At 41.1% G+C, this 13,882-nt stretch overlaps 1 protein-coding gene across 1 annotated transcript in view; it reads right to left on the minus strand.

Annotated features, from left to right (window-relative positions):
- Window positions 1–13,882, minus strand: part of pth2ra (parathyroid hormone 2 receptor a) — a 44,366-nt gene continuing 30,484 nt past the window's right edge. The window contains exons 10-13 of the mRNA XM_026295774.1: window positions 11,208–11,302; window positions 8,360–8,498; window positions 1,352–1,393; window positions 1–387 (exon numbers count right to left, since the gene is read on the minus strand). Coding sequence (XP_026151559.1) covers window positions 1–387; window positions 1,352–1,393; window positions 8,360–8,498; window positions 11,208–11,302 — 663 coding nt within the window. The remainder of the gene's footprint in view (window positions 388–1,351; window positions 1,394–8,359; window positions 8,499–11,207; window positions 11,303–13,882) is intronic.

A 13,882-nucleotide genomic window follows, 5' to 3' on the forward strand; every position in this document is an offset into this window, starting at 1 on the left:
CTACAGTGTTTCCTCCTCATCCTCACCTGTTGCACTGGTACTTATAACAGGCAGATTTTCCTTCAGTGAGATATCATCCACTTTCTTGGGGCCACTGTCCTCAGGTTCTTCAGGTATAGATGGGTCTGAGTTACTGATCACATATCCTGGGAGGGTGGCATGCATGCTGATCACAGGGGGACCTGTGCTCTGATGTGCGCGGCTTGAAACAAGCATGATTGATCGTGTGGAGGCCCCACCCCCAGCCAGGTGGGACTGACTGCTGGTGCTGTTGTTGTTGAGGCCGACAACAACGGAGCCATAACGGTAGCGGCCACAAACCACTGGGCTTTCCCATTCAAAGGCCATGTTCCAATGTGTCCATGTTTTCTTTATTTCAGTCTGGACCTGTGGTGATGGGAAGATCAAATGATATAAATATTAAGAATAATAATAATAATATAATATTGAGAACAAAGTGAAAATGAGCCTAATTTCATGCCATTTTCTGCCACTACATTTAAGAGCCTTGTTTCTGTTCATGGGAGCCCTGAAGATGCTGATTTAATTCAATCACTAACTTCACCCCTGTTAGGATCACTGCCAGAAAGTAATTGTATTACAATTAACACTACTTCTTCCATTCCCACTGCTGAAAGCATGGATTGATTACTCAACTGAAAACCTAACTGATCAAAATTATCAAAAAAGTGGCAAAACAGAAAAGCAAAATAAATGAAAAGAATTTCAAAATGTCCAAAAACTCTTTATTGCAGTGGGAATGGGAACTTCTGTCTTCTTAATGTTAGATCTCCACATATCTGCCTGAATTTTATCATGACCAGCAATTCGGACTTTTTTAATAAACAAATAGTTTTGGATTATTTGATGACTGCATCTCTCTTACTCAGTCATGAGTCCCAGAATTTTTATTTTTTCAACAGCCAAGATTAACAGGTCTGGCCTCATATCAACTCTGAAGTTGAGAAAATTAGTTTCTGGTACCATGATGCACCCTGCTACTGGAATGAACTGCAACACAGCTGGAAGTTGAGAGCCACTCATTCCTTTAGAGTTTTTAATTCTGAGAGCCTTTCACATACATGGGTCCTTTCATTTTAAATTGTTTGAATTGAAGTCACTCCAAAAGTGCTTTGAGGGTGAAATGAGTGCTCAGCAGGATACAGTGAAGATCACAAAAGGAGAGAGAAAGAGTGATTTGATTATGTGTCCCCTGGAATAATTAAACCCTTTTCGTGGTTATTTTAATTTAAAACTAAAGTAAAGTGTGTTTTAAATAATTATTGCTCACTTGTTTTTTGCTGTTTTTTTTCTGTGATGCATGTCATTTGTAAAAGACCTATCCACTCACCTCTCCATTACAGTAGCAATAGATAATGGACACAAAGAAACCCTGAAATAAAGAGATATATGAGAGACATAATGTGTGAGCATTAATCACAGTGGGAGGCAAGTAGGAACAAATATATCAAACATCATTCTTATCTGAGTACAATACCAATTCTGCCTGTTGAAAGAGAAAAGACAGGGAGTATAATTGGCTGGTTCTGTCCTGACCTGCTTTACTCCATGTTCCTGTTTCACGCTAAGATAAGAAGTTGGGAGACACAGTGTCTTCGTAAACGTGATGGATTACAGGAAGCTGGGAAGTTGTGTGTAAATGTATGTGTGTTGTTCTGATTCTATGTGCAAGTGCCCATAGTTCCCACAGTGTATTCTGGAAAGAACGGTCTCCAGGAAAGTTCATCCTAACAGTTTTATAATAAGAACATATTTTTCAAGTGGAGAAGAAGTCACAACACCAACACCTTCTTCTCACAGGGGTGGAAAGTAACGAATTACATTTACCCACATTACTGTAATTGAGTAGGTTTTTGTGTACTTGTACTTTTTAAAGTATTTTTAAAAAATCTCTCGACACGCTGCCGCCCAGCTTCCCGGCCCAACACCTCAGGCCACCCACACTCCGTGTCAATAATACTATTGTGTAAACTATTGTGTTACCTTAAAATGGTGTCACCTTATGTCGGACAACCGGATGTTTTCTGTTCAGATGGTGAAGCATTGATGAAGTGCTGTTGTGGTTCGGCAGTTCTACTTTACAATACACACATTGCACCATGTTGTCAGTTTGAAATGTCCCAGACTTTGGACATTTTCTGCCTTTTACAGACGGTTTCGCTCTCTGCCATTAGGGGTGGGGGGATCGATCCTAATATCGATAATATCGATACCAACGCTAGTATTGATATCAGTCGATACCCCGAAAAAATATGGATACTTTGGTTGAATTTTTACTCCCGTATGCACTGCTGCCGTTTTTTCAAAGAGGCAACCTAACTATCTTGTCTGTCTGCATCTCTAAGTAAGTACCTGTGTGTAAGTGGCATGCTTGTGCCTGTATGCTGGTCTTGTAGAGTGAAGCAGTCACACACCAACACCGTGGCCCAGTATTTACTTGGTATCGGATCGACACCAAAGCTTGCAGTATCGCCCACCACTAGCTGCCATAGTGCCAACTTTTGATACAGAAATGCATTGCGTGACAGTGATTATGGTCCGTCTGGAACAATGAGCCCTAGGGGGAGTAGGTCTAACAACACAACTGATTAAACGAAGACCCGAGACAAATAATTTGTCTCAATGATTTTTTGTAATCAAATTCGTCGACTTGAGTATTTGGTGCAGCCCTAGATCACACTCCTCAGCCTCCCTGGGAAGGTCTATGCCAGGGTGCTGGAGAGGAGGATCTGGCCGATGGTAGAACCTCGGATCCCGGAGAACCAATGCAGTTTTCGTCCCAGTCATGGAATACTGGACCAGCTCTATACCCTCTTCAGGGTGCTCGAGGGTACGTGGGAATTTGCCCAACCAATTCATATGTGTTTTGTGGACTTGGAGAAGGGATCGTGTCCCTTGCGATATTCTGTGGGAGGTGCTCTGGGAGTATGGGGTCCGGGGTTCTTTGTAAAGGGCTATCCGGTGTCTGTACAACAGGAGCAGAAGCTTGGTTTGCATTGCCGGCAGTATCCTTTGTCACTGGGTCCGTTCACTATTTTTATGGACAGAATTTCTAGGCGCAGCCAGGGGCCGGAGGGAGTCCAGTTTGTGGACCACAGGATTTCTTCTCTGCTTTTTGCAGATGATGTTGTCCTGTTGTCCTTCACTGTGCACTGGGGTAGTTTGCAACCGAGTGCGAAGCGGTGGGGATGAGACTCAGCACCTCCAGGCCCAAGGCCATGGTCTTCAACTGGAAAAGGGTGGCCTGCCATTTCCAGGTCAGGGGAGAGACCCTGCCCCAGGTGGAGGAGTTTAAGGATCTTGGGATCTTGTTCACCAGTGAGGGAAGGATGGAGCGTGAGATTGACAGACCAGTTTGTTGTGGTGAAGAAGGAGCTGTCAATGTCCCACCGGGAGAAGGCCCCGGGAGTGAAGAAGTGAAGTGAAGTGAAGTGAAGAAGTGTCCAGGGAAAAGGAAGTCTGGGCATCACTGCATAGGCTACTCTCCCGGATAAGCGGAATAAGATGGATGGATGGAAAATAGTTTGTCAACTCAGTTACCAATATAATGTGATGTACCTGCGTATTATTAGATTATGTCAGCGAAGCACAGCAAGTTGTATTTTCAGCACCATTTTAAAATTTTGAGTACTGGAGTATTAATAATACAATGGAGTATTGCAATATATGATATTAGACAGATAGATACGTTATTCATCCCCCATGGGGGAAATTCAGATTGTCCAGCAGCTCTTATATTTACTTTACACAGAAATTTCACTATATACAATATCAACAGTTAGGTTTAAAAAGTCTAATGGCTGTGGGGACAAAGGATCTCCTCAACCTCTCAGTTCTGCAGCGCAATGAGATGAGGCTCCCACTGCAGCTGCTACTCTGTTTAGTCGCAATTTCATGAAGGGGGTGTTTATTGTTGTTTCATTATAGCAAGCAATTATATAATGCAACCACAAGGGGGCACAATCCAGTGTTTTCATGTGCCGGTCCCAAGTCCGGGTAAATGCAGAAGGTTGTGTCAGGAAGGGTGTCCGACGTAAAATTTAAGCCAAATCAAAAATGCGAATCACAAATATGACTTCCATCCCGGATCGGTCGCGGCCTAGATTAACAACGACTGCCACTGGTGCTGTTGACCTACAGGGTGCCAGTGGAAATTGGACTACTGTTGGTCGAAGAAGGAGAGGAGGAAGGCGTATTAGTAGGCAAAGAGAAAAGAGGGAGGGCAGGAGTGCAGGACTTAGAGTAGAGACTTTGAATGTAGGGACTTTGTCGGAAAAACTAGAGAGTTGGCTGATATGATGATATGTGTGATCAGGAGACCAGGTGGAAAGGTAGCAAGGCCTATAGACTAGAAGCAGGGTTCAAGCTGATTTATCATGGTGTGGATGGAAAGAGGAATGGAGTAGGAGTTATCCTGAAGGAGGATTTTGCTAGGAATGTTCTGGAAGTGAAGAGAGTGTCAGATAGGGTGATGAGTCTGAAGCTGGAAGTTGAAGGTGTGATGTTGAATGTTGTCAGTGGTTATGCCCCACAGGTAGGATGTGAGTTAGAAGAGAAGGAGAAATTCTGGAGGGTGATGGATGAGGTGATTCAGGGTATCCCTAGTGGTGAGAGAGTGGTGATTGGGGCAGACTTCAAGGGACATGTTGGTAAGGGAAACGGAGGTGACAAGGAAGTGATGGGTAAGTTTGGTATGCAGGACAGGAATGCAGAAGGACAGATGGTGGTAGACTTCGCAAAAAGGATAGAAATGGCTGTAGTGAACACATTTTTCCAGAAAAGGGAGGAGCATAGGGTGACATATAAAAGTGGAGGAAGGAGCACACAAGTTATTTACATCTTGTGCAGACATTACAACCTGAAAGAGATCAGTGACTGCAAAGTAGTGGCAGGGGAGAGTGTAGCCAGACATCATAGGATGGTGGTGTGTAGGATGACTCTGGTGGTGAGGAAGATGAAGAGGACAAGGGCAGAGCAGAGGACCAAGTGGTGGAAGTTGAAAAAGGAAGAGTGTTGTGTGGCTTTCAGGGAGGAGCTGAAACAGGCTCTGGGAGGTCAGGAGGTTCTTCCAGATGACTGGACAGCTACAGCTAAAGTGATCAGGGAGACAGGTAGGAGGGTACTTGGTGTGTCATCTGGAAAGAGGAAAGCAGATAAGAAGACTTGGTGATGGAATGAGGAAGTTCAGGAGTGTGTTAAGAGGAAAAGGTTACCTAAGAAGAAGTGGGACACTGAGAGGACAGAAGAGAACAGACAGGAGTACAAGGAGATACAGCTTAAAGTGAAGGTAGAGGTGGCAAAGGCCAAACAAAGGCCATATGAGGAGTTGTATGATAGGTCGGACACTAAGGAGGGAGAGGTGGATTTGTACAGGTTGGCGAGGCAGAGAGATGGGAAAGATGTGCAGCAGGTTAGGGTGATTAAGGACAGGGATGGAAATGTGTTGACAGGTGCCACAAGTGTGATGGAAAGATGGAAGGAATACTTTGAAGAGTTCATGAATGAGGAAAATGTCAGAGAGCACAAAGTAGAAGAGGTGACTGCTGTGGAGCAGGAAGTAGCAAAGATCAGTGAGGATGAAGTGAGGAAGGCGTTGAAGAGGATGAAGAGTGGAAAGGCAGTTAGTCCTGACGACATACCTGTGGAGGTATGGAAGTGTTTAGGAGAGGTGGCAGTAGAGTTTTTGACTGGGCTACTTAACAAGATCTTGGAGAGTGAGAGGATGCCTGAGGAATGGAGGAGAAGTGTACTGGTGCCCATCTTTAAGAACAAGGGAGAAGTGCAGAGTTGTGGAAACTACAGAGGAATAAAGCTGATGAGTCACACAATGAAGTTATGGGAAAGAGTAGAGGAGGCTGGGCTGAGGTCAGAAGTGAGCATTTGTCAGCAGCAGTATGGTTTCATGCCAAGAGAACCACAGGTGCAATATTTGCTTTGAGAATGCTGATGGAGAAGCACAGAGAAGGCCAGAAGGAGCTGCATTGTGTCTTTGTAGATTTGGAAAAAGCGTATGACAGGGTGCCGAGAGAGGAGCTGTGGTTTTGTATGAGGAAGTCTGGAGTGGCAGAGAGGTATGTCTGAGTGGTGCAGGACATGTATGAGAGCTGTAAGACAGTGGTGAGGTGTGCTGTAGGGGTGACAGAGGAGTTCAAGTTGGAGGTGGGACTGCACCAAGGATCAGCTTTGAGCCCCTTCTTGTTTGCTGTAGTGATGGACAGGCTGACAGATGAGGTTAGACTGGAATCTGCGTGGACCATGATGTTTGCAGATTACATGGTCATCTGTAGTGAGAGCAGGGAGCAGGTGGAGGAAAATCTACAGAGGTGGAGGTTTGCTCTGGAAAGGAAAGGAATGAAGGTTAGCCTCAGTAAAACAGATTACATGTGTGTAAATGAGAGAGACTCAAATAGAACGGTGAGGTCACAGGGAGTAGAGGTGAACAAGGTGGAGGATTTTAAGTACCTAGGGTCAACAGTCCAGAGCAACGGAGAGTGTGGAAAAGAAGTGAAGAGACGTGTGCAAGCAGGTTGGAACGGGTGGAGGAAAGAAGAATGAAAGGAAAGATGTACAAGACAGTGGTGAGACCAGCAATGTTGTCTGGTTTAGAGACAGTGGCACTGAGAAAAAGACAGAAGGCAGAGCTGGAGGTAGCAGAGCTGAAGATGTTGAGGTTCTCTCTGGGAGTGACGAGGATGGATAGGATCAGGAATGAGGACATCAGAGGGACAGCTCATGTTAGATGTTTTGGAGAAAAAGCCAGGGAAGCCAGATTGAGATGGTTTGGACATGTTCAGAGGAGGGACAGTGAATACATTGGTAAAAGGATGCTGAGGTTAGAGCTGCCAGGAAGGAGGCCTAGAGGAAGACCAAAGAGGAGGTTCATGGATGTAGTGAAGGAGGACATGAGGATAGTTGGTGTGGGTGTGGAGGATACAGAAGATAGGGTTAAATGGAGGCAGATGATTCACTGTGGCGACCCCTGAAGGGAGCAGCCGAAAGGAAAAGAAGAAAGAAGATAGCAAACAGTTATATATCATTATCATATCGGTATTGTATCATATCATATTGTACCACACTGTATCAAGGTACATATTGTATGTATTGAGGTATGTATTGTATTGTAACGTCTTTAACAATACCCATCCCTAGCAATTACATCCCTGATTCTTTTTGAGTATGATGCAACAAGCTTTGCACACCTGGACTGGGGCATTTTCTGCCATTCGTCTTTGCAAATCCTCTCGATAGCCATGATCAGGTTTCTCCAGAGATGTTCAACAGGCTTCAAGTCAAGGCTCCGGCTGGACCACTCCAGGACATTCACAGAATTGTCCCTAAGCCACTCCTGTGTTGTCTTGACTGTGTGCTTACAGTCGCTGTCATGTTGGAAGGTGAGAGCTGAGAGTCCTTTGGATGCTGTTTTGCAAACCCCAACAGCTTTCAAGTGTTTTGCACTGAGCAAAGGCTTCTGTCTAGCAACTCTGCCATAAAGCCCAGATCAGTAGAGGACTGCAGTGATGGTTGTCCTTCTGCAACTTTGTCCGATCTCCACGCAGGATCTCAGTCAGAGTGACCATCAGGTTTTTGGTCACCTCTCTTACTAATGCTGCTATCCCACAATTGTTCAGTTTGACCAGGCGACTAGCTCTTGGAGGAGTCCTGATTGTGCCAAACTTCTTTCATTTGACTATTATGGAGGCCAATGTGCTTCTGGGAACCTTCAGTGCAGCAGAAATTTTTTTGTAGCTCTCCAGCTCTGTGTATCAACAATCCTGTTTCTGATCTCTGCAGCCAGATCCTTTGACCTCATGGCTTGGTTTTTGCTCAGATATGCATTGCCAGCTGTGAGGCCTTCTACAGACAGGTGTGTGCCTTTCCAAATCATGTCCAATCAATTTCATTTACCACAGGTGAACTCAAATCAAGCTATAGAAACATAGCAAAGATCAAGAGAAATGGGAGGCACCTGAGCTAATTTTCACGTGTTGTTGCAAAGTGTCTGAATACTTCTGTAAATGTGATATTTTAGTTTTTCCTTTTTTAATAAATTTACAAGTATTCCTAAAATTCTGTTTTCACTTTGTCATTATGTGGCACCAAGTGTAGGTTAATAAGGAAAAAATAATTTATAATTTACAATTATAGTATCAGGCTGCAACATAACAAAACTGAAAAAAGTGAAGGGGTCTGAATACTTTCTGAATGTACTGTATGTGTGTGTGTTAATGGTGGTGAGTGGAGAGTTAAATTATATGTGACTCGGCCACTACAGACAAAATGAAACGGTGAATTCAGTTTTAGGATCTTATTGCATAATTAGAAAGAGTTCAGAAGGTACCTGAAATGAATTGAAGAACAGCTCACAGTACATGCGGACCTCCCAGCTTGATCCTTCAAATGTATGAGGCATGCCAACAAAGATGATGTAGTGGATCCCAAACACCAGCACTAACACAAGTGTTGACTTTGCCAGTTTCCTTTAGGCACACACACACACACACACACACACATATACATCGTATAAATCCAGATACATACAGAGTATAGCACAACTGCTTTAGAGGTTTGTATTTGATAATAATATTGTTATTAGAAAGTAGTAATTGCTAATAGTAAGTTGTTGAAGGCTGTACAATAGTAGGGGGTGTCTTTATTTATTTTACATACAATACAATAAAATGTACATTAAAGTTGTAGCCAAAAGCCAAGTTGGGAATTGTGCAGTTTCATTAAGACCTGCAAACATGACATATCATGGAACAACTTAGCCATCTTCATGTGACTGATTTGAAACCTGAGACAAATATTAAATTTTAGGGATGTCCAGATTAAGGTCCACAGTGCCCCTGTTCCTGATCTGAGTCATTTGATATTCTGTATCTGACAATACTGAAACTTGTATTGTACTAAAAAAAAAAAAAAGTCTGCACAGTTCACACACAGGAGTAAACCAACTAAAAATCATTTATATGGCTCTTATGACATTTCCACTTAGTGCAGCATTGTATTTTTTTAACAATTAACCTAGTAAAGAAACTATACTATATATGTAAATGACTCACTTCCACGTAGCGTACTTCCACTTACAGTAGCATTGAACATGCTACTACTACTGCCTTGTGAAATGCTGACATTGCAGGCAGTACAACTGGCTACTGGACAGTTTTTCTTTTCTAATTTAAAAAATTTCCACACCACAGACATTTTTGCTGCATCAGGCTGCAAACTGTACTCTCCGTTTACAACATGTGTGTGACAGCTGACGTAAAACAAAAATCTGGTTTAGGTTCGTGCTCAGGAAATACCAATCAGGTAAAAAAAAAGACTCTATAAGTTTACTAACTTTAAGGTAGTATCAGGATATCCTTATTCATTTTAAGAGAATTTTCTCAGTCTCCTCAGCTGCATAGCTTCCAGACTGCAGCACTGAAGGGCAGAACCTTTTTTTCCAGTTTATTGTTCCAGTATACCAAGTGGAAATCTACACTATAAATCATGCAAACTAGCTCTGGGCCTGTGTTTCCCAAAGCGTATAACAGCTGTTAAATATTTTGCTGACTTCAGAATCCACTAAGCCAAGCTACACATCTAAAACAACAAGTGACAGATGTTTGAATTTGTTTCACAAACCTTTTCTCCAGGGATTGTTTCCTCATAGAGAAACACTTTGAATATTTCTATCTGAGGTCCTTTCTGCATAATTCTGTATAACCCTATAGAGCACTTTATACTGCTTTGTGAGCTTTACTCCACAGTTATATGCAATTCCTGGATGTCAAAATAAACAGATGGGAATAAAACAAATTCTCATTATTGTTCTAACAATATAAGCGTTGTAGACTATCATGCTGCATCTCTAAGAGATTTTCATTGGAAATGCAGGCTGGTTTAGTTTATCTTGTCCCAGCTGCCCGATTTACATGCACCTACATTACTACATATCTGCAGTCCCTTAAAAGGTAGAGTAGGTGGTTCCTTTCAGTGTTACCACTTAGTTTTTATAGTGAGCCCTGGAAGAGAAGGTACCCACAGCAACAATCGTTCACAAACTGAAAACTGTATTTATTTTAGTTTGTGCTTTTTAAAGATGGCAACAACTGAGAGAACAAAAGTAATACCACGGAGGCCGTATTTCTGCTGGACCTGTAATAATTGGTGTTGCTTTGTTTCCTGTGGGTCCAGTTATTTTCCTGAAATCTGTAACATTAACCAACAAACTTAAGTTACTTCAGAATGAGCCATGACAACTGCTGCGATCCATTTCTCAGCTCTATCATGGAAAAAATAATTACACAGTCGTTGCATTCATGTTTCTTAGAAGATAGGCTGGGGTGGAAAAGAATGTTAACACATTTTTTGATGTGTGCATGTTTTTCCATACAGCATAACGTTACTATCAGGATGAGAGTTGCAGTGTGCCCTGAGGGGCACAGCAGTATACAGCAGATATCATACTGCTGCAACCCTGTCTCCTAGAAATTACGTTCCTATACAACTAAACTGCATTCTCATTTACGTTTTGCTACGAAACATAATTTGTCTTTTCTTTGCGTTTACTAGGAACGCATTGAATACGTTCACATTTAGTTAACGTACTGTATCTTTGGCGTTTATTTTCATTCATTCATATGTCAAATTCACTTTTGTCCTTGCCTTCGTCTTCAGACAAATTGCATTACTTCACTTGCCTCCCATGTGTTTTATTTTGCTTTTTGCATGTGTAAAATGGGTTGGCTTTAGCTTACAATCATCTTCCAGCTTCCAGTCTAATGCACCTGATCACTATCATCTTTTTTTAACAGTCTGTTCATCTACACAAAACAACCTCGCTTTCAGCATTCAATATCGTACTCTTCTTTATAATGCCCTATAATTAAAATGTTTTTATCTGACACGCTGATGTCAGAACCAGCAGGAAGAATAATAGTGGTAATTGCAGATGTGAAAATGTTAGAACAGTTTATGTGTGTGCATGTGTGAGCGTGTGAATATGTGAGTAAACATGAATTACATATTGTGCAGCAACCTGTCTGCTAGAAAAATGTTGCTGCTGAATGCATTTCAGCCAGTGGTTATGTTTCCTACAAAACAAAACAAAATGCACTGTTACTGTTTTGCCTATACTGTATATAAGTGAAATGAGAGACAGGATACATAGTGTTACACATAGTTATTTCAGTACAAACCTGTACTGTTTCCTTGTGTCGTATCTCCCTGCATTTGTCTCTCGAATTTTAGTGGCCAATACTCTCACAATGTTCACAAACAGGATAAAGTTGAGCTGAAACAGAAGAAAACAGATACATTGGTCTATTTATGCAGAAAGTGTAAGTGCACCCACTTCCTTTTACTATTACTGAGATTTCAAAGAAATTAAATCACTTTTTAAGCCGTGAAGTTGAAATATTAGTAATCTGGTTGGTGTAAACCAACAAAATGATCAAACATTTCGACGAGAAATATGTGAACTCTTTTAAAGGTTCAGCTTTTGTGTTCTGTTATCCCTCATCAGACTGTGAAGCAGAACAATAAACCTTAATGAGTTTTGTTGATTGCACCTTTAAATTGCTATAAAGTGACTAACATACTGTATCTAACATTCCACGAAACCTTTGAAACATTTGTTACAAGATTTTCAAAATCTGTTTATCACAAAGTAGGATGACGTAGGAATTGAGTGGCTACAGGTTCATTTTGTGGACAAATATTAAAAATGGTAGCGGAATATACATGCTCTTGTTTGCTTGGGGGTTTTGGCTTTTGTTTATAAAGACATTAATGACTGTGAACCCCAGACTGTGGCAACATCATTTCAAAGATTTCACTGATAAAGAATTGGACCCCTGAAATAACATCATCGTGCCACTTGGATGAGCCTGAATAAGAATATAGGGTCAAGGGGAAAATGCTTTGCTTGTAATTAATACTTTGTGACTCTGAAAGCCAAGAATATATGTGACTTTGTATGATGAGAGGACCAAATGAAATATTTGTCATCAGGGACTGTGATGATTATTAATGTCAGCATTAGTGTGGAACAGTCAGGCGTTTAAATAAAGTCAGACCATGCACTTGACATACCAACTAATGAGATGCTTCCACCAGTAACTATAATTATAACAGTATTTGACAGGTAACTGACATGTAATTTACAGCAATGTCAATTCATTTTAAGTGGTCTGTGTATGTGTGCGTGTGTTTGTGCATTTATCTGGAGCAGTAGTAAACTGAACAAGACTTATAAACATCTCGTGTATTCTAATAAATAACTTTTTATTTTGATGAGCTTGATATAGAAAACCTAGATACAGCATTTCAAAATGTCAACATTTTATTTTGTTTTCTTGAATACACACACTAAATTCTTCCTTTATGTTTTTCCCCATAGTTGCTCCAGCATCAACTATCAATGCACAACTAATATTTATATAAAAAAGTATACCTAATATCTCTCAGAAAGTTATAACCACAATATCAGGCTTTTAATGTCATGACCAAGCACAGGCCAGAAAATTGTCTAGCCGTTTGTTAAAATTGAGCTAGATTTCATTTAAGTTTTGTAAATTATAACCTTTATTTTAATGCAATTGTATGATATTTTCAACATCTGGACATCTTGCACAAGAGAAAGTGTTGTTTTCAATCATTTGAAACTCTTATTTAACACCCATGCCCTCACCCGTGGGTTACTATGTTGTTCTGTTGGAGTTTTAGGCTGTAGATTTTCCCTTGTTTCAATTGATCTTCCTCTGTGTACACTTGGTAAACAAAGCACTTCCAGTGCACGAGTGAGATGAAAAAATTTCAACACATTATAATAAGGCAGTCATGCATTGATGCATGACAATCATAAGAGTTGAGGTGAATATATAAAGTACAATATGGCCTTATTTCTGCAAGTTTAATCCCCTTCTGTATCTTCAAGAACTAATCAATTGCAGCCAGCGGAGTGTCAGTCCACTGCCATCTCTCATTAGAATCAGCAGAAGATTTTTCCAGTCTCGGCTCACTGTAGCAACTTAAGAAATACAGCTAGACAACACAGGTCAGAAAATCTCTTTCAACAGATAAATGTATAGATTTTTCAGTAATTAGGTCATTATTTTTGAAATTTGAGAACCTGGTCCTCACAGCAAGACATTGCATGTTCAAACACTCTCAAAGCTTCCCTTTCTTTAATTTGTGTTTTCATGGCAGGATCCAACGAAACCCTCATCCTGCGGAGGGTTCTTTCATGGTATAGAGGGTAAAAGAGACACTGTGACAGATCACAATCAGATCACTGATTTTCATATGTATTGATAACAAATCAGTTTCTTCATGCCATGAAGCTCATCTGAATTTAAGAAAGCGGAAGAGAGAGATTCTGCGTTTTATCACCGTACTAGATGTACAGTATCCATATGTTCAGGAGAAGGAAACGATATTCACATTTCAAATACCAGGTCCACATAACTTCTTCCAGCAAAAGACAAGAAAAGTTTAACTCAGTCTATCGTAATTTGTCCTCCCTGCTCCTCTCAGTTTATTGTATCTCTGCGCTTCTTATCTCTGCTGTCCTTTTTATTATAACCTGGAGATCATTAAAATCAGGCATATACAACCAACTCTGAGAGTACTTTTTGTCATAGGGTTAACTGTGCTCAGATGTATTTTTGCTTTGAATGGCCTATGTCCTGGTGGGGTGCACATGTTTATTATTCAGTAATTGGTTCCTACAAAGGGGCAGTGAACTGTGCCAACACATTTTTTTTTTTTTTTTTTTTTTTAATTTGTCTCAGCTTGTTGTTGGGTGGTCTCTGTGGAGGACATGCTGCAGTGATAAGATTGTATTGCTGTGCATCAGTTGTAACAATGACAG

This window comes from Mastacembelus armatus, chromosome 21, assembly GCF_900324485.2.
Source record: "Mastacembelus armatus chromosome 21, fMasArm1.2, whole genome shotgun sequence".
Classification (NCBI taxonomy): domain Eukaryota; kingdom Metazoa; phylum Chordata; class Actinopteri; order Synbranchiformes; family Mastacembelidae; genus Mastacembelus; species Mastacembelus armatus.